General features: G+C 44.9%; 1 protein-coding gene across 1 annotated transcript; it reads left to right on the forward strand.

Moving 5' to 3' along the window:
* Positions 1-5,194: 5,194 nt before the first annotated feature.
* ZNF622 (zinc finger protein 622) lies at positions 5,195-18,634 on the forward strand. The gene is made up of 6 exons (XM_047093927.1): positions 5,195-5,936; positions 6,661-6,906; positions 7,136-7,298; positions 10,035-10,147; positions 16,510-16,653; positions 18,352-18,634. The coding sequence occupies exons 1-6, from the start codon at positions 5,312-5,314 to the stop codon at positions 18,483-18,485; spliced, it is 1,425 nt and encodes a 474-aa protein (XP_046949883.1). The 5' UTR covers positions 5,195-5,311; the 3' UTR covers positions 18,486-18,634.
* Positions 18,635-19,591: the final 957 nt, after the last annotated feature.

Here is a 19,591-nt window from a genome sequence, read left to right on the forward strand (position 1 = left end):
GTGTTGCAAAAATGTCTATTTTTTCAGTTGACTCTGGACCATGTGTGAGGTTCTACGCTAGTCATTTTTAATGGATCTTACCCTGGGAGACTCCAACTAAGTCACATAACATTTGCACCTGTTTCTTTCATCTATGAAATTAGCACCTGCGCCTCATGGTGTATAATTGTCTAAGACGGGGTTTGGCAAACTATGGTCTATAGGCCAAATCTGACCTGCCACTGTTTTTCTATGGAATAGCAACTAAGAATGGTTTTTTTAAAAAAATTTGAAATCCGAAGAATAATTCATGATGTGTAAAATATGCAAAATTCAAAATTTAGTGTCCATAAATACAGTTTTGTTAGAACACAGCAACGTTCACTTATGTACTGTCTATGGCTATTTTTATGCTAAAGAGAAAAGTTGTACAGTTGTGGCAGATAATAGTTTTAGGCCTACAAAGCCTAAAATATTTACTATCTTGCCCTTTATAGGAATGGTTTGCCAAACTTTGGCCTAATACATACAAAACACTCAGTTATAGTTAGAATCATGTGTTCCTCATGACTCTACACTTAAGTAGTAGGAAGAGCATTTTTCAGAAGGACAAGGTTAGATAAATTATCCAGTCACATAGCTAGTAAGGGGGAAAGCCAGTTTGACCGCAAAGCCTATTCTCTTTCCAATATGTCACATTATCTAATATTTTTTGTTTTTTTATTTTTTTTTTATTTTAAAAAAAAAATTTTTTTTTCAACGTTTATTTATTTTTGGGACAGAGAGAGACAGAGCATGAACGGGGGAGGGGCAGAGAGAGAGGGAGACACAGAATCGGAAACAGGCTCCAGGCTCTGAGCCATCAGCCCAGAGCCTGACGCGGGGCTCGAACTCATGGACCGCAAGATCGTGACCTGGCTGAAGTCACCCAGGCGTCCCATTGTTTTTTAATACATTAAGAAAGATCATAATTTTAAATAGCTTAGCAGAACTTTACTAAATACTAAAGACTGCTTTTATTTTATTGAGATTATTTTTTTCTCTTTCCAAAGAATCCAGAAACCAGCTGATCTATACTATTTTAAATGCTCTGATAACCCAAGTTTTCTCAATTCTTTAGAATATCTCAATTCTTTGTTAATCTAAGAACAGTATATCTAGATACCCAAAAAACAAAAGGTAGTAAAATGTTTTAAAATTGTTTACTGAGGGGCGCCTGGGTGGCGCAGTCGGTTAAGCGTCCGACTTCAGCCAGGTCACAATCTCGCGGTCCGTGAGTTCGAGCCCCGCGTCGGGCTCTGGGCTGATGGCTCAGAGCCTGGAGCCTGTTTCCGACTCTGTGTCTCCCTCTCTCTCTGCCCCTCCCCCGTTCATGCTCTGTCTCTCTCTGTCCCAAAAATAAATAAACGTTGAAAAAAAAAAAAAAATTAAAAAAAAAAATAAAATAAAATAAAATTGTTTACTGAAAATCATAATTTTTTACTTAACATTTTTATAAATGCAAAATTCATAGAAATTGTAAACCATTTAATAAATGTTAGTTTTTATATTCTTTGTTACCACCCAAAAACTAATCGCAAACAGCCCAATCCCCTTTAGTTTTCCTTTTAAAAACCAAGTAGCTATTGCAATATGGGTATATGAAAAGTAGTAAGCCTGTCACAAGATAATACTGCCTATCAACACCAGTATCTCAATTGACTTGAAGACGAACCTATTACCTCTTATTTTAAATTTTGTAATTATCAAAAATCAACATCCCAACATTTTCCAGCATTGAAAAGGAAGCACATCTTCATGGACACTGTCCCTTTACACTGTATAACATAACTTCAGTAGTTTGGCAATTAAGTGAAGCTCGTATCTTAAGAGCTATGTCACAGTATCCGGAAAGAATTCTAATTGTTAATATTTTTCAAATCTAAATCTTTCACGTGGGCAGTCTCAGTTTAAATTCTTCAGCAAAATGATTAATTTGGTAAGAAACATTTTTTATAGCATTGTCAGCAGAGATCAGACACACTAACATAATTCTCTGAATATACTCCAGTGAAGTTTAATGCAAGGTCTCTTGGTCAGTCATCTTGCATTTACCAAGGAGCTATTGGCTATAGACCTGCTCCTTTCTAGTATTTTTTTCCAACAATTCCAGATACTGCTGCTGGATCTCAAGGCCCCCTTCTATTCCCAATGCCCATATAAACTGAAACACTACTGTTTACCGGATGAAGATAGAATTCGACGCTTTACCTAATACCTTAATCCTCTCTAGTCTTAGTTTCTCTTAATTACCTGTATCCTATGCTTCACCCAAACTAGACACATTCTTCCTAAATATGTCTCTTATTTTCCTCTCTCCACAGTATTTCTTCTACCTTCCGCCTCCCTTCTCCATTCGCAGATGAAGTCCTCAATCTTTCCTCTCCTTCAAGACCCATCTGAAATGTCAGCTCCTTAACAAAAACTTTTCTAATTGGATGAGAGTTCTCTAAATACCCATTGCCTCTTTATATTTTGTTGTACGTGATCCAGTCTTTAATGTGTTCATTGTGTATTTCTTACCATCCCTATCAAATTATAAGAAACTCCTGGAGAGTAGGGATGTCTTAATTTAGAACTAGTAGAATATTTTAAAGGATAGAGTGTGATTTTTAATAAATATACATTTGGTCTTTGTCCATTTGGGGCATAGAGCTCACAAAAACCCAAGTGTTAACAGGATAACAGTTTTAGGTTATGTTAATGAGGTGATTTTTGGAAAGCCCTCAGGTAACCTAAGGATGAGAGCAGGTTGCCTGGGGAGCCAACCACGTGATGAGAGGGTGGAAATTTTCAGGCCCACCCCCTCACACCTCTGGAGTGGAGAAAGGAGTGGGATATTGAGTTCAATCACTTAAGATTTAATCAATCATGCCTATGTAATGAAAGCTTTATAAAACCCCAAAAGGATGGGGCTCAAGAGAGCTCTTAGGTTGTTGAACCAGAACAAATCCATGTGCCAGATGGATGGTGCATCCCAAACTCTATGGAGACAGAAGCTCCTGGGGTGCCTGGGTGGCTTGGTCGGTTAAGCGTCTGACTTCAGCTCAGGTCATGATCTCACGGTCCGTGAGTTCGAGCCCTGCGTCGGGCTCTGTGCTGACAGCTCAGAGCCTGGAGCCTGTTTCAGATTCTGTGTCTCCCTCTCTCTCTGCCCCTCCCCTGTTCATGCTCTCTCTCTGTCTCAAAAATAAATAAACGTTAAAAAAAAAATTAAAAAAAAAAAAAAAAGAAGCTCCTATGTTTGGGACCCTTCTGGACCTCACCCTATGTAGCTCTTCATCTGGCTTTTCATCTGCATCCTTGACTATCCTGTTCAAAGATGCTGAAAGGGGTTCTGGTCATGAAAATGGATTGAAGGAGGCAGGGAAGAAATAACACATGAAGAATGAACAGATGCCAGAGAACCACAGAAGAATAAGAAACAGTAAAACCACAAGTTCTTTATGTAGCCATCTTTTGCTTTATTTTTTAGAGAAGCTTGGAAATATAGTGTTTTTGCTTATCCCCATTGATGATTAGTACTAGGTACATTTCTTCAAGTGGGTATCTTGTCCAGAGGCTATTTTAAAAGATTTTGATAAGCTGAAAAGCAAGTTTTCTGGAATAAAAATCACCACCAGACAACACTGCAGTAAAAAATTCATTTAACAAATACCGAGCCATCTACGTGCCAGCACTGTCCCAACACTGGGTACAGAGCAATGACAGGAGTCTGGTTTGCCCAGGATGGTTGGGTTTCCTGGGACACAGGACTTCAAATGTTAAAACTGGGAAATCGGTGACAAACAACAAACGCTAGTGGTAGCCAATCTCCCATAATGGTCCTCAGTCACCCCCTTCATGCCCCTATGTAGTCTCCTCCCACATTAAATAGGGCTGACCTTCATAAGTAATAGCACACCGTGGAAATGACAGTGTGTGACTTCCAAGGCTAGGTCATAAAAGACACAGTGGCTTCCACTTTGCTCCTTCTGGAGAAGCCAACTGCCATGTTATGAGGACGATCAACTGGAAAAGGCCACATGGTGAGGAACCAAAGCCTCTTGCTATCAGCATGTCAGTGAGCCATCTTCAACAATGAGCCCGAAGCCTTCAACATTCACGTTTCCTAGACCCGCGCTGTTGCACACGAGGCCACAGTTAATTGAGCACATCAGAGAAGGCTGGCCCCTGCCATGTGCTGTTGTGTAATAATACACACCAAAGTCCCAAGATCTGGTACCAACAGACGAAATGTAAAATTTCTCATTAAATCCTTTGGGTTGAGTACAAGTCCAAATGACAAAATTGTGTATATGTTGCGTTAGATCTTACAACCCTTTCTTTTTGCATTTTAAAAACGTGGTTGCTATTGGACTGACGATAACCTCTGCGGGTGGCTCCGATTACATTTCCAAGGCCTGCGGCTTGGCTGCGCTCCCAGCAGGCAAACTTTGCATTTCAAGCGTTTCGCCTGCGCCCTCGGCTGGAAGGGGCCGCCTCGCAAAAGTCGAGGCTCTGGCCCGGCCTCTGGTTTTCCTGCGAATTCCCGCAGCCTCCGGCTCCAGTCTCCGGTTTCCCGGGACTCCGGCTGGACCGGCGAGCGCTCGGGCGGTCCGCCCCTCCCGGAAGCTTTCTGAGCTGCCAGAGCGCAGCGCGCGGTTTTCAGAGAGGCCCCGCCCTTCGCGTGGCTACCGGACCGCCCCCCCCCCCCCCTCGCGTGCCTCCCCCTGCCGCGCAGCCGTCGCCTTCATCGCGTCACTTCACACCGCACAACCACCAGGGAAAGTCACCTGGGGTGCGCAGCGCCTTTTGATCAACACTCACCTCCGTGGACCCAACACTCACCTCTGGCTGGCCCAATCGACATCCACCTCAGGTCGGCCCAGTCAACACCCTCCTTCTCAGGCTGGCCCAATCAACATCCACCTCAGGCAGGCCCAGTCAACACCCCCCTCTGGCTGGCCCAATCAACATCCAGCTCCTGCCTCTCTGATCAACACCCACTTCAGAATAACGCAATCAGTACCCGCTTCAGGCCGACTGGGCGGGGCCTGGTTTGTCACAGGCCTTCCCTCGTCTTCCGGGACCCGCGGCGGGGGCGTAGCCACAGATCGAAAGGCGGGACTTCCTGCCCAGCGGAGCATAACTTCCCTAGTGTGCCGGAACTCCTCACAGATCGAGGCTGGAAGCCAGCGGGCGCTCTGGTTTCTTGTGAGCTCTGAGACGAGTAGAGGTTTGAGCGTCTGGTGGCGTTCAAGCTGTCGTCGCTAGACTTCTGCCTTGGTCGCCTCTAATCTCGGCCCTGGAGATGGCGACGTACACCTGCATTACCTGCCGGGTGGCGTTCGACGACGCGGAGGTGCAACGGGCCCACTACAAGACGGACTGGCACCGCTACAACCTGAAGCGCAAAGTGGCCGACATGGCCCCGGTCACCGCCGAGGGTTTCCAGGAGCGGGTGCGGGCGCAGCGGGCCGTGGCGGAGCAGGAGAGCAAGGGCACGGCCACCTACTGCACCGTCTGCAGTAAGAAGTTTGCGTCTTTCAACGCCTACGAGAACCACCTCAAGTCCCGGCGGCACGTGGAGCTGGAGAAGAAGGCCGTGCGGGCCGTGAACCGGAAAGTGGAGATGATGAACGAAAAGAACCTGGAGAAAGGCCTGGGCGTGGACAGCGTGGACAAGGATGCCATGAACGCGGCCATCCAGCAGGCCATCAAGGCTCAGCCGTCCATGTCTCCCAAGAAGGCCCCCGCAGCGCCGGAGGAGGAGCCCAGGAGTCCCGTGGCGGTGGCTGATGGAGGACGTGCGCCTCACGACCGGGACCCGGCCGAGAAACCTCCCCGGCTCCAGTGGTTTGAACAGCAGGCCAAGAAGTTAGCAAAGCAGCAGGAGGAGGAGGAGAGTGAGGAGGAGGAGGACCTCGACGAAGAAGGTAGTGGCTCTGTTGCGGGGGCGGGGAGGAGGTGAAACTGACGAGTGAGGGTGGTTGAGATCCTTTCCCAAGTGACTTGTCGGAGCATCAGGCCCGCAGGGAATTTTGTCTGTTTCGTTAACTGTGGTAGATTCAGGGCCTGGAAGCTTATCGGGGGCGTTATTTAATAAATAGTTATTTAATAAATAGTAGAATGAATTGATGACTTGCGTTTTGAAGGAGAAGGCATCGGACACACGCATGGGGTTGGGGGGCGTGTTACCGCGCACACCAACTGCGGCAGGGTGTGTGATTCTGCTCGGTTTCTAGTTATGATGGCTTCGCACTTAATTCAGTTAAGACAGCAAAGTGAGGGGTTCAGAATGCGGGGGTTAACCTGAAATGTGGAGCTGGAGCCTCCTCCGTTTTACGAGCTGTTTATTCCTTCCTGCCCTCGTGGCACGTCCTGTTACTACTGATTGTGTACCTAGAGGCCTAGGAAGGAAGTACAAGGAGATTCCTGCATGCTGGAAAAGAAAGCTTAGGGAACGTTTTAGCGCCACAGATTTGTCCGTGTAACTTTAGCTAACGTCGAGATCGTGAAAGAGGGTTTGTCCTGCAAGTGGCATTCTCCAGGCCCAAACGGAAGGCTGCTCTGCCTCATGCTTGGGAGTCTTCGTGGTTTCTTCGCCGGCAGTTACCACCTTGTTAAACTAACTTTGTTTTTCAACTCTCTGCCTTGAAGATTGGGAAGATGTCGATTCTGATGAGGAGTCGGAATGTGAGGATGCTGAACCAGTGGACGAGGCGGAGGAGGGGGAGGCTGGGGGAGGCCCCCTCAGCGGTGCTATCCCCATAACGGACTGCTTATTTTGCCCCCATCATTCAAGCTCCCTCATGAAGAATGTGGCTCATATGACCAAAGTCCACAGCTTCTTTATTCCCGACATAGAATATCTTTCTGATCTTAAGGGACTGATTAAATACTTGGGTAAGTACGGTAGTTTTCCTTTTAATGAGCAAATGCCACGTTATTGGGGGTCAAGTTTTAGGAGAACATTTCGTTTTTTGTTTCTCATCGATGTTTGATTTAGTTATCTGCTTATTTTGTAAAGATCAAAAATTTGATGCATGTTTTTTGAATCGCGGAGATACATTGTGAGCTCTGAGCTGGCCGCAGAAAGCTGCCCTTGTGTTTTGTCCTCCACTTATTTTTCCAGGAGAGAAAGTTGGCATTGGGAAGATTTGCTTGTGGTGCAATGAGAAAGGGAAATCCTTCTACTCCACGGAAGCTGTACAGGCACACATGAATGACAAAAGCCACTGTAAGCTCTTCACGGACGGTGACGCTGCTTTGGAATTTGCAGACTTCTATGATTTTAGGTAAGTCTGTCGTGTGCAATGTGAAGCCAGGTGGGGTCATACACTTGAACCTCATTGATAGCGGTGTGCCTGTGCCTGATGCATGTGCCGTATATGCATTACGGCTCTTTTAACACTTCGTGTGGGGGACTGTTCCGTGTCATTTTGTCGATAAGAAACTAAGAGTTGAGCCCACACATCTAATAAAAGAGATCTGATAAAGAGAAGATCTCAGGTCCAAACTGAAGTTTGTCTGACTTGAGAATTTCTTTTTCTTTATCGGTGGTTTAAATGATTAGCAGGTCACTTTTGCCGGCCCCCTTGTGGACAGAGGGACTGAAGTGAGATTTCATGTTTTGGTTTCCCTGAGAGTCCTTGAATCACAGGCCGTCTCCTAAGGGAATTGAGTTGGTTGCTGAACTAGGCCAGTCCCAGGCATTCGATGGTGAGATTATCCCATAGGTGGCTCACCCTTAACTAGAAAGTCGGATAATTCACGCATGATGCCAGGAATCTGTGGCAGGCACTTTTGAACAGCTGTAGTGTCATGATACTTAGGACCTAGCACAGGTGTGCTAAACAAGCAGATGTGTGTAATTACCGTGCCAGATATCCACCGTCTCCAGATACATGTGTTCAGAAAAGTCCTAGCCTTTTAAATTATCCTTTTGCATTTTCCTCCTGATTTCTCACTCTTGTCATCGAGGAGAAGTTTTTCATTCAGCCGTGTCGGTGGCTGTGTAGTGGTATCCCACTGTGGTTTTAATTTTCGTTTCCCTGATGTTACCTAATGTAGTTGAAGACCTTTTTGTATTAATTGGTCACTTGGCTATCTCTTGTGAAGTGCCTGATCAAGTCTTTTGTCTGCTGCTTTATTGGGATTGGGTTATCTGTCTTATTACTAACATTTTAATGTGTAATTCTCCAATTTATTTTCTATGTGTATTTGAGAACATGTCTACGAACATAAAGAATCTTCTGGAATCGCACTGTCCAATAATGGTAATTACTAGGTGCATTCATAGGACTATTTAAGTTCATTAAAAATCAAGTTAAAAACGAAAAAATTCGGTTGTTTAGTCGCACTACATACATTTCAAAACTCAGTGCCTAAAAGCACATGTGACCAGTAGCTACTTTATTGGACATACAGGCACAGAAAGTTTCTGTGGTCACAGAATCTTTTCAGACGGCACTCTCCTAGAAGTTGTTTTAGAATGGCTAAATTCAGGAGAGCAGCATCTCTAGCACTACCTTCTCCTCCCTCCTACGGAGAAACAAATAGGTGAAAGAATTCAGTTGGAGGCCATTTGCTCAGTCATTTGTGTTTTTTTTTTTATAAAGAAAATTTTATATTTGCAGCGAATTTGAGCAGAAGGTACAGAGATTTCCCATATAACCCTTGTCCCCCAACACATACATAGCCTCCCTCATTGTGGACATCCCACACTAGTGGTACATTCCTGAGTGATGACCTTACATTCGTATCTCATCATCGCCAAGTCCGTAGTTCACGCTAGGGTTCACTCTTGGTGTTGTACATCTTCTGTTTGGACAAATGTATAATGACCCGTATCTACCGTTATTGTATCATACAGAGTAGTTTCACTGCCCTGAAAATCCTGTGGATTCCACCTGTTCTTCCCTCCTTGTCTCTTCAGACTGCCTTCTTTCACTTAGTAACGTGCATTTAAGTTTTCTCCATTTCTTTTCATGGCTTGATAGTTCATTTCTTTTTAGTACTGAGTACGGTTCTGTTTTCTGGATGTACCGCAAGTGTATTTATCCACCCAGCTACTGAAGGGCGCTTTTGTTGCTCCCACGTTGGGGCAATTATGAATAAAGCTTCTATAACCATCAGTGTGTAGGTTTTGTGTTGTTGACATGTTTTCAGCTCCTTTGGATAAATACGAAATAGCGCGATTGTGGATCCTGCGGGAAGAGTATTTTTGGCTTTGCAAGAAACCCCCAAGCTGTCTCGGAAAACGGCTGCACCATTTTGTGTTCCCGCGAGCGATGAGTGAGGATGCCCATTGCTTCACATTCTTGCCGGCATTTGATGTTGTCAGTGTTCTGGATTTTGGCTGTTTTAATAAGCGTGTGTAGTGTTATCTCTTTTTATTTTGCATTTCCCTCATGACATGATGTGGAGCACCTTTTTCCATGCTTATTTGCAGCCTGTATATCTTAGTGAGGTGCCTGGTGAGGTCCCTGCCCCATTTTCAAGTCTGGTTTATATTCTTATCACTCAGTTTTAAGAGTTCTTTACATGTTTTGAATAACGGTCCTTTATCAGATGTGTCTTCTGCCAACATTTTCTCCCGGTCTGTGGCTTGTATTGTAATTCTCTTGACACTGTCTTTCCCAGAGAAGTTTTTCATTTTAGTGAAGTCCATCTTACCAATTATTCCTTTCGTGGATCGTGCCTTTCGTGATGCACATAAAAAGTCCTCACCGAACCCTAAGTCATCTAGATTGTCTCCCATGTTATATTGTAGTCATTCTTACAGTTTTGTGTTTTACGTTTAGGTCTGTGATCCATCTTGAGTTTATGGGTCACTTGCACACTCTGTCTTACAGAGGATGCGACCAAGTTGGCTTTCCTCCTAAACGTTTCAGCTTGCTGTGCCTGCAGTGGTTGGTTCCCTGCGCTTAGGTAGCCAGTGGGTTTGCCGGTTTGCAAACACGATTTGTCTTTTAGTCAAATTTGAGGTATTAGTCTTTTTATTAATGCCGTTATTAATGCCGCTGTTACAGGAGTAGCTACCCAGATTACACGGAAGGGGGGCAGCCTGATGGGACTGAGGACTTACCCTCCGAAAAGACATTAGAATATGATGATGAAACCATGGAGCTGATTCTGCCTTCTGGTAAGTATGTTTGGCAAAGATGGCATAACGCGGGTGAGATGATTAGAGAGGCATGTTCCCATCAGTTGTCTTCCGTACTGGGGGAAGTCGTTACAGTTTTATGTTCTCAGGTACATAGTAATGAAGGTCTCCACTTAGCTCTGTGTTGGCTGTTTTGTTTAAATTAGATCAGTTTTTTTGCTCACTTCTGTTATGATTTTGAATGCTTTCATCAGTCATCTCCTTTCAGATACATAGACGTTTTCTCTTTGGTTCTTTCCTGTTATTATTGCCTCATTTAGGTTTCTCTTGTTAATGTTGGCCGTACTCTTATTCTTTGAACTGATTCCTGTTTCCTCATGTTGCTCAGACTTCCAAGTAGTCTGGCACGGGTGTATCGGGCTGATAGCGCCTGGCCCAGTTGCCTGTTTATTTTCTAATTGTGGCAGGGAGGTCGGAGTTTGAGTTCTGCCTTCTACTTTAGGGAACAGGATTTGACTGATATGGTGGGGATTTATCCCAGGTGGGGATTTATCCCAGGTATGAAAAGGTGGGGGGAGAAAAAGCCATGAACATGAGAAGCATCTGCTGTTGTTTATAATGTTATGATTAGCTGATAAGAACGGGAGAAGCTACAGAAGACCTGTGGGAAGGAAAGGGAATGGAACAGAAGAGCTGACAAGATCCTAATAATACGTGGTATTTACTGAGCACTTAGCATGGTAGGTGGATACATTATTTTATCTTTAGGAGCCAGTGAGTTGGATTCTGTTATCCTTATTCGACCTGTGAGCCAGCCGAAGCTTAGATAGGTTGAGTAACTGACCCAAGATCATAGACCAGTCAGCGAAGCCTTCTCCACTCCCCCCACCCTGCCTTGGGAGATTTGCAGTGATGCTGCGTAAGAGCAGCTATCCTGCTCATGGACACGACTGGGGGGAAGAAGCCATCTTATGTTACTGCTTTTCACAAGGAGTATCACTGCTTAGGTACAGACAGCCCTCTTTAATTCAGAATAATAACCTTTTAAGGCTAAGGACAGCTTTAGAGTATGGCAGTAGAAGAAAAGGGCATGCGGAGCCTGTCTTGAAGATATAGGTCTCCTTACAGTGATAAGAAAGGTGTGGAATGCACAATGTCGTGGCCTGTGCAATAAACAGTAGCAAAACCAGCCTAGATATATCACAGAGAACCTCTTCTAGTCTTCCTCTGGTGAAAATGCCAGTACATTACATCAGAAATGAGCTTCCTAACTTCATTTCTAAGACTATGGCCATCTTTTTTCGCTCCTTATCTCATTAGCATCCACTTCCTTGACTGTAGAGTGAGATTACAACACTCTTTGAGTGAGTTGAATAAGGTGATCCCTTGTCAAGCAACGTCTGGCACGTCAGTATGAATGGTGGCTTCGGTTTGCATCAACTGTAGCCTGGTACCTACCAAAATATGCACAACAGTGAGCATAGCCTATTTAAGAAATAGAGTCTATTTGAGAGAAATTTTCATCTAAACCTAGAATTTTGAAACTTAACTAGGGATTCTTTTTTTATTTTTTAATCTAGAAAACACATTTTCCTAGGATGATTGCGTTTTCCAAGATTAACCAAAGCCAAAAATAGGCATCATCTTAGGATACTCTCTTTGGTCGTCTCCCACACTGGAGCGATTATGAAGTACAATTCCTAAACAACCCTTTCATGTTTTTCTTCTTTGTTTCCTGTTTAACATTTGTCTATGTCACCATTACCGCTTCCTAAATGGCCATCTGCAATCTGATTTCTGTTCAACCACTTAGCACATTCTTCTTAAGACAACCAGTCTGTTTTCTTTTTCCCTCTGGAATTCTTCCAGGGGGAGCCATTGTTTTTCAGGTAAGTTAGGTTCTCTAGCTGCTGCCCTCTCCCCCTGCTCCAGGTATCTATTCCTTTACCTACCCACTTGCAGTTTCCCTCCTCTGAGTCTTTGCATGGGTGATGCCTCTGACTTACTGCTACTTGTCCTTTAAGACTCGGGTCCACCCCTCCATAAGCCCTTTTGAACTCAGCTCCTGCCCTGAGTATGGAGAGTCTCCTCTGCTCCTGAGGCACTTGCCAATCTGTTGTAACATTTCTCTCACTGCTTTGTAAGTGCTGGCTTGCTTGCCTGCCTTCCCCCATTACTTTTGAAAAAAAGATTGCTTCTTCCATCTCACCACAGGGTCTCAGGCACACATGAGCCCGATGATGTTTGTTGACTCAGTGACTGAGAGGTTGGAGGCGACTTTAAAAGGAAAGCAAGGTTGATTCCCTTGGGCCTGCCATAGTGTAGGAGAAGCAGGGCAGAGGGAGCCGTTGTGGGCTAAGAGGGGGCCCCGGTGGCTTGGAATCATTGGTCTGCAGGACTGTGCAGCGGGTTGCTTTGTCTCTACATCATCGTGCAGTCCAAGGAGAAAGTGAGAGCGTAGGCACAGGAGGGACAGAGAGGGACAGAGGATCCTAAGCAGGCTCTGCTGACAGCAGAGAGCCCAATGCGGGGCTTGAACTCATGAACCACAAGATCATGACCTGAGCTGAAGTCAAGTCGGATGTTGAACTGACTGAGCCGCCCAGGTGTCTCAAAGAAGGAAGTGGCGTGAGATTAATTTGAAGGTCCAACTTCCCTGGTTTTTAGAGCCAGGGTTTCCTTGCTCAGTGCTACTGGTCTGCCTACTGAGTCACATTATTTTAAAGTACTGGATAATAAACCCCAGGACAACTTTTTTATATCAGACTTGGAAGTAGTAAATTACAGTAACTGGTTTGGTGTTAGTGTGAAATACTGTACTTTTAGCCACACTGAGGAAAGACCTAACCCAACAGCCAGATAACCTTACCCTACAGGTTCTTAACCAGGCTGTACACATTTTTTTTCTGTGAGTGTGTGTACTCTCCTGGGTAAAGGCTGTGCAGTCTTAGAGTCACCTGTGTGGCCATGAATGCCTTTTTAAATTGAACAGCTAAGTACAGTTTTTCAGGGTAAAGGCTGTAGTTTTTTATTCCTTTATTTCCTTCCTTCCTTCTTTCCTTCCTTCCTTCCTTCCTTCCTTCCTTCCTTCCTTCCTTCCTTCCATTCAAAAGCATGCGGGAGCAGACAGGAGAGGAAGAGGGAGAGAGAATCCCAAGCAGGCTCCACATGCAGTGCGGAGTCTGACATGGGGCACAATGCAGGGCTCGATCTCAAAGCTGTGAAATCAAAGTCAGACACTTAACCTATTGAGCCACCCAGGTGCCCGAAGGCTATAGTTTTTTTTTGTTTTTTTTTTTAATTTTTTTTTCAACGTTTTTTATTTATTTTTGGGACCGAGAGAGACAGAGCATGAACGGGGGAGGGGCAGAGAGAGAGGGAGACACAGAATCGGAAACAGGCTCCAGGCTCTGAGCCATCAGCCCAGAGCCTGACGCAGGGCTCGAACTCACGGACCGCGAGATCGTGACCTGGCTGAAGTCGGACGCTTAACCGACTGTGCCACCCAGGCGCCCCATGGCTATAGTTTTTAAAAGCACTTGTGACCCGGAGAGGATTAAGAGCCACTAATAAAAATATCTAAATATATGCTACTCTGTACCTTCATGGATCTTCCTTAGTGGCTGATTGCTAAGACCTTGTTATGGAATTTGCTTAAATAATAGCAAAACATAGCTTTCTTAGTGAATCAGAAACTGCTAGTATTCTTCTGAAATTTCTTCCAGCTATACTGATATCTTGCTTTTCATGTCACCCATACTTCCATCATCTTAGATTAAAAATTAGTCCTCCTTCAGTTGATCCTCATTACAGTGAGACACGATGGTTTATATTCCATTGGTTTGCCCTCCTGTCTTAGTACTGGTTTGGGAGGTTTTGTAATGAGCCAAGGGAATGGGAGATCTCTGAATAAGCACTGTAAACATGTAGCAGTATTACAGCAGTATATTCAATCACCTGTTTATGTCTTTGAGCAAATTTAGCATTCAGAAACCTTTTCAGTTATGCTTGGTTACTTGACTGTTGGCGTAAGATGTTAGCATGAAGCTAAGTCGGGAAGGATTCTAGTGTGGAGAGCTTGGTGATACTTCATCAACCACACTCGGTAGAGTCTGCTTTGAACTGGTTTCAAAAGCAGTAGTGGTGATGTCTTCAATCTAGTTATTTCAGATCAAGGAGATGATCCCAGAGCCAGTGACAAAGAGCATCCGGTAGAGGGCACTGTGAGCATTTACTGCAAAGGCGGTGGTCTGGCTCTGTTCCTTGAGTTTGCTTTAGTGTTCTTCAGCTCCCGTGGAGTAAGTTGGTGTCAAAGACACATCCAGTTAGCTGCTGAGTAGCCAGATGAAACTGTTGGTGGGTCCACGGGAATACATAATGAATCTTAGGAAAATTACCATTGGAGATATTTTCTTTTCCACTGTCTAATGTCTTCAGTTGTAGGATTGGACAGTTTTATAAGTGGTTATTGCTACGATGAAAGGTAGATGGACAGATTGTGGCTTTACCATAACTAAGACGGAACCCATCTGTTATTTACTGGGCAGTCACACTGTGTTCTAAAAATAGTTTTCCTTGATAGGGCCTTCAAGTCGAGCTGCTCTTGGCACATTCTTGGGACTTAATGTCAGGTACTCACTGTCATTGACACAGGGCAGGGGTAGCTCTAATCTGTGTGTTTTCAGTTCCCCCGCTGGCTGTCAGAAACCTTGGTATTGAGTTATGAAACCTTTTCAAGGATGTTCTTCAATAATACATATTTGTCCAAATGCTGCTTATCACTATAAATACGTCAGTTGATTTTGTACTAATGACCGGCACTGTCATGTGATGATTTTGAGCATTGCAGACCTGGAGCATCTGACCTGTTCTTATAAGTAGAAAATTATAGTAATAGGTTTTCCTGCCATAGCAGCCTTCGTTTAAGCTTGAGTCTTTATTCATTGGCTGCGTCTTATTTCTTGTGGTTTAGGAGCTTTGTTAACTCTGAGGCCACCGGAAGAGCCAGGTTCAAGGAAACATGTGTTCATCCATACTGGTAACCAAAAACCAAACCATCTTTGAATTGAAAGGTTTCTTTGCATTTCTTTCTCTTACCACAAAAACAGTCATGACAGTAACTACTTTTCCGTATCTGTGTAGCAAGCAAACTGTTTTCCAGGTAGCTTGCCCTACGGGTAGGGACTTAGAATAGCCGGACCGAATTTTTCATGTAAATGAACGATCTGGATCAATGTAAAACTTTCCTAGCAGCTATACACGTGGTTCTCCCGAGCCATATTTCCTCTATTCATTTTCAGTGGAAATAGCTGTTTCATGCCTTGTGTATATGCTCTTGTCGAATTTCTACATGTATACGTCTGTCTGGGAAGGCGCCTGATTAATATTCTTGTGAGGGAATTGTATTTAGTGTTGTATTTAGCAAGCTCTCAGGTAAGGCTGACACCACTGTCCCAGGATCACCTTTTGAGAGCCACTGCGCTGACGGAGCCTGGAGTTAGCCCTCACTGAAGCCCGTCCCCTTCCGTTTCACTTGCTGTGAGCCTAAGGGTCAGCACACTTTTCCTATAAAAGGCTCCATAGTCCATAGTCATTCACCTCTGAAAGCGTGATTGACTTGCATAGTTTTACCAGATCCTTCTGGATAAGCCCAACCTGGAGAGGGAATTCAACTGACTCATCCTTTAAAATTGTAGCTCACCAGGTGAGTTCCATCATTTAGAAAATAACAGGGCAGGGTTTCTCAATGTAGTGACCTTTTAGGCCAAGTAAATCTTTGCTGTGGAGGACTGCCCTGTGCATTGTAGGATGTCCGCTAATATCCTTGACCTCTATCCAGTAGATGCTAGTAGTCCCCCTCCAGCTATAACAACCAAAAATGTCTCTAGTCACTGCCAAATGTCCCTGGAGGTAAAATCATCTTTGTTTGAGAACCACCACCGTGGAGAATTTAAGCAAAAGAAAGGTGGATTGATTCTTGTTCTAGACCTAGACCGTGGCTTTTAAACTTAAACATCGTTATTGTGTGCTTTATCTTTATATTAAAAAACAAGTTAAAGTCCCTTACCTCTTTCTTAGGGCCCTATTAGCCATATCAGTGAGAGTTGGCATGTGAATTTCTGGAGAGGCATATCGTATATAAGTACAGGATGCTGAGATTTCACGTGACCGTGACTTGCCATTCTCTTTTTTAACAAAATCCCTCTACTTTTTTATTTTCTGTCTTTACTTCTTTTTAATATGCTACTTCATCTTTCTTTAGCAGATAGAGCACTTTTTCTTCTGGCTTCTCCATTTTCCAGCTAGATACCCTTAGAAGTCTGATTTGGAAAGTCCTTGCTCTGTAGCTCTACCTTGAAAAACTAACTCAGCATTTCAATATTGTTTTTTTTGAAAAACAGGTGCCAGAGTGGGTCATCGCTCCTTGATGAGATACTACAAACAGCGATTTGGCTTGTCAAGAACCGTGGCTGTTGCTAAGAATCAGAAGGCCGTGGGCCGGATACTCCAGCAGTACAGAGCCCTGGGGTGGACCGGCAGCACAGGTGTGTTGATACGACCGTGGACCAGCCTGGGAACTCGGATCGCAAGAACGGGCTTGGGTGAAGTCCTTCCCATTTATGTTGTCCTTGTGGATCCTCTCTAGAGGAAACTTAACTTCTTGGCTCAGGGGGCGTCCATTATTACTTGATATGCTTATGGCAAGAAGCCCAAAGCTCCATTCGTTAAAAACTTCATATTCCTGGCCCAGTAACTTTCCAAAACAGAATACAGATAATAGTTATAGACATGAGTACTTAGTAATGAGCAAAGATTGAAATTATCCTGGAGGTTATAAACTACAAAGGAATTAACTAGTATCCTTGAGGGCAAATTGCTTCAGCCATGGATTCAAACATGACTTACCCGATATACTTAGAGGTTCTTAAATGATGAGCAGGAGTAATTTAAGTAACTGAAGCCTCTATTGCCTCATTTATAAAACTGAGATGATCATAAGGGGACCCACCTGGTAGCGTTGTGTGGGTTGACTGTCATAACGCATGTATGATGTAGTACGTGGACGTCATAAAGGCTGGCAGTCACTCCTTTTTGTAGTTTTCCCATGGACAAGGTAACAGGAGCGGAATAAAGCAGGCCACCGGAATTGTTAAGCTTTGAAACCTCATCGGTATGAAATTCTGTAAATCTGTTCTGATGTGTCTGCTAACATGGAGTCCTATCCTTAGATCTGCAGGGAGAACACGGGTCCACTAAAGGACTGTGGAGAGGACAAAGGAGAGCTCCCTTGGGAGGGCGTGGGAAGCCCTGGGCAGATAAAGTCCGTGTTAAATGCCACGGTGTTCATATACGCGTGGTTTCCTTCACGGTGGCTGCCTGTGAGCTGCGAGGCCGCTGAAATCCATCAGACACTGACTGCATCTTATTTTTGTCAGGAACTATTGTCTGCCTCACTTTAGAGTCTCCGTCTTTCTCTAGCACCTTTGGTCAGCGGGATTTACCTGGGGCTTATAGATCCTTCCAGGTGACGAAAACTAGAGAGGCTTATTCCAGAGAAATGGGTACATGTACAGGTTGTTCTGTGCAGTTCTGGGTGTGCATAACCCCTCACGCCCGTTGCATGGCGACCTCAGGTTAGCAGCTCTTCTTTATTTTATTTTTTTTTTTTTTAATTTTTTTTTCAACGTTTATTTATTTTTGGGACAGAGAGAGACAGAGCATGAACGGGGGAGGGGCAGAGAGAGAGGGAGACACAGAATCGGAAACAGGCTCCAGGCTCTGAGCCGTCAGCACAGAGCCTGACGCGGGGCTCGAACTCACGGACCGCGAGATCGTGACCTGGCTGAAGTCGGCCGCTTAACCGACTGCGCCACCCAGGCGCCCCAACAGCTCTTCTTTAAATATAAGAACCCAGTTTCACCCAAACTAGCCTTGAGCTTCTCTGTAAAGGTTGTTTTTTTTTTTTTTTTTTTTTAATGTTTATTTATTTTTGAGAGAGAGAGAGAGGAAGAGTGAGCACTAGCAGAGGAGGGGCAGAGAGAGAGGGAGACACAGAATCCGAAGCAGGCTCCAGGCTCGGAGCTGTCAGCACAGAGCCCGACGCGGGGCTCGAACTCAGGAACCATGAGATCTTGACCTGAGCCACGGTCGGATACTTAACCGACTGAGCCACCCAGGTGCCCCAAGATTGTCTTTTTTTCTGATCACAAATAACCAGCCTTTGCCACGTGTCCCCTTTCCAGCCACAGAAGCTGCTCTGATGCGTGAGCGAGACATGCAGTATGTCCAAAGGATGAAGTCAAAGTGGATGCTGAAGACAGGAATGAAGAACAATGCCACCAAGCAGATGCACTTCAGGCCCCAAGTGAGGTTCTGAGTGTCTGCCCAAGGACTGGGTGGTCTGTCCCTTGCACAGGTGTCCTTGCCCGAGGGCCAGGGGAACCGGATTGTGTGACAGCCCCTGTTTGCTGCTACTTCTCCCTGTACTTGATCCGTTCTGACCTGGTAATAAAAGTCAGAATCTCATTGGCGTTTAAATGTCATTTTTGGACAGGGTTCACAGGTTATGTTTTCACAAAGTGAGTGGTGTCTGTGCTGGGCTCTGGGACCCAAATTACTGGCTAGTAATTGTCTCACTGCCTCCGCTTTTACCTGACTCTGCCTGTCGGATTCACATGGGAAACTCGTGGGTGACTCGTCCGCTCCACACTTGGTTTAATTGGCTGCGGGGTAGCTTACCACGTCCTGGCACCGGGACTTCCGTAAGGGCTTGGAAGATCCTGGAGCATCTAAGTTGAATGTCACTGGTTTGAAAGTGTCGTGGCTCGTGGTGTGGAGGAGGTCGCTTTCATTGTGTCCAGACGAAGTTAGACAGCATGTCATTGGCTGGCTGTAAAGGTTCTTTCTTTCTAAGTGAGAAGACACAGAGAATGACGGAGCTGTGCACTCAGACTCCGTATCCAGGGCTGCCTTTATTTGAGTAGTTAGATGAGGAAGAAAGGAAATGTAAAATGTTTAGATCTTGTTTTAGAGACAAAAACTGACCTCGGGGTGTAATACGAAGAGAGTCTCCGTTCAGGTGGCTCAGGGGAAGGCAGTCGTATATCGGAAATGAAGTGAAACACGAAATTCAAACCCATCGAGCTACCTCGTAACTTGGGAAAAGCGACTTGGGTAAATCTGTAAAATGAGCTGTTTGTACGTCACAGGTTGTGGTGGGGGGCGGTGAATAAATCTGCCGAGTCCGTGTTCAAGTTCTCCCTCGGCAGGCCTGCTGCACTGAGGCAGGCCGGCGATCTGCTGGAGCCGTAGTCTTCCTGTGGTGAGTTCAGGACGCCAGGAGAATGAGCTTGCCCACCATGTACTCACTGGGCCTCGTTTGCCAGATGCAGGCCTTTTTCTGTAAACTCTGGACGCAGAGCTGAATTCGTTCTACTTCCTCAGTACACAGGTTCACTGACAGTGGAGGACTCCCTGGTCTTT

The sequence above is a fragment of the Lynx rufus genome, unplaced genomic scaffold (assembly GCF_022079265.1).
Source record: "Lynx rufus isolate CCGP_SWC_20201006 ecotype Redwood Valley unplaced genomic scaffold, mLynRuf1.p SCAF_1, whole genome shotgun sequence".
In the NCBI taxonomy this organism is placed as follows: domain Eukaryota; kingdom Metazoa; phylum Chordata; class Mammalia; order Carnivora; family Felidae; genus Lynx; species Lynx rufus.

Coding starts and splice junctions, on each gene's coding strand:
- ZNF622 (XM_047093927.1), top strand. CDS start 5,312: ATGGCGACGTACACCTGCATTACCTGCCGGGTGGCGTTCGACGACGCG. Junction 6,907..7,135: donor GGGACTGATTAAATACTTGG/GTAAGTACGGTA, acceptor TTATTTTTCCAG/GAGAGAAAGTTGGCATTGGG. Junction 7,299..10,034: donor GCAGACTTCTATGATTTTAG/GTAAGTCTGTCG, acceptor CCGCTGTTACAG/GAGTAGCTACCCAGATTACA.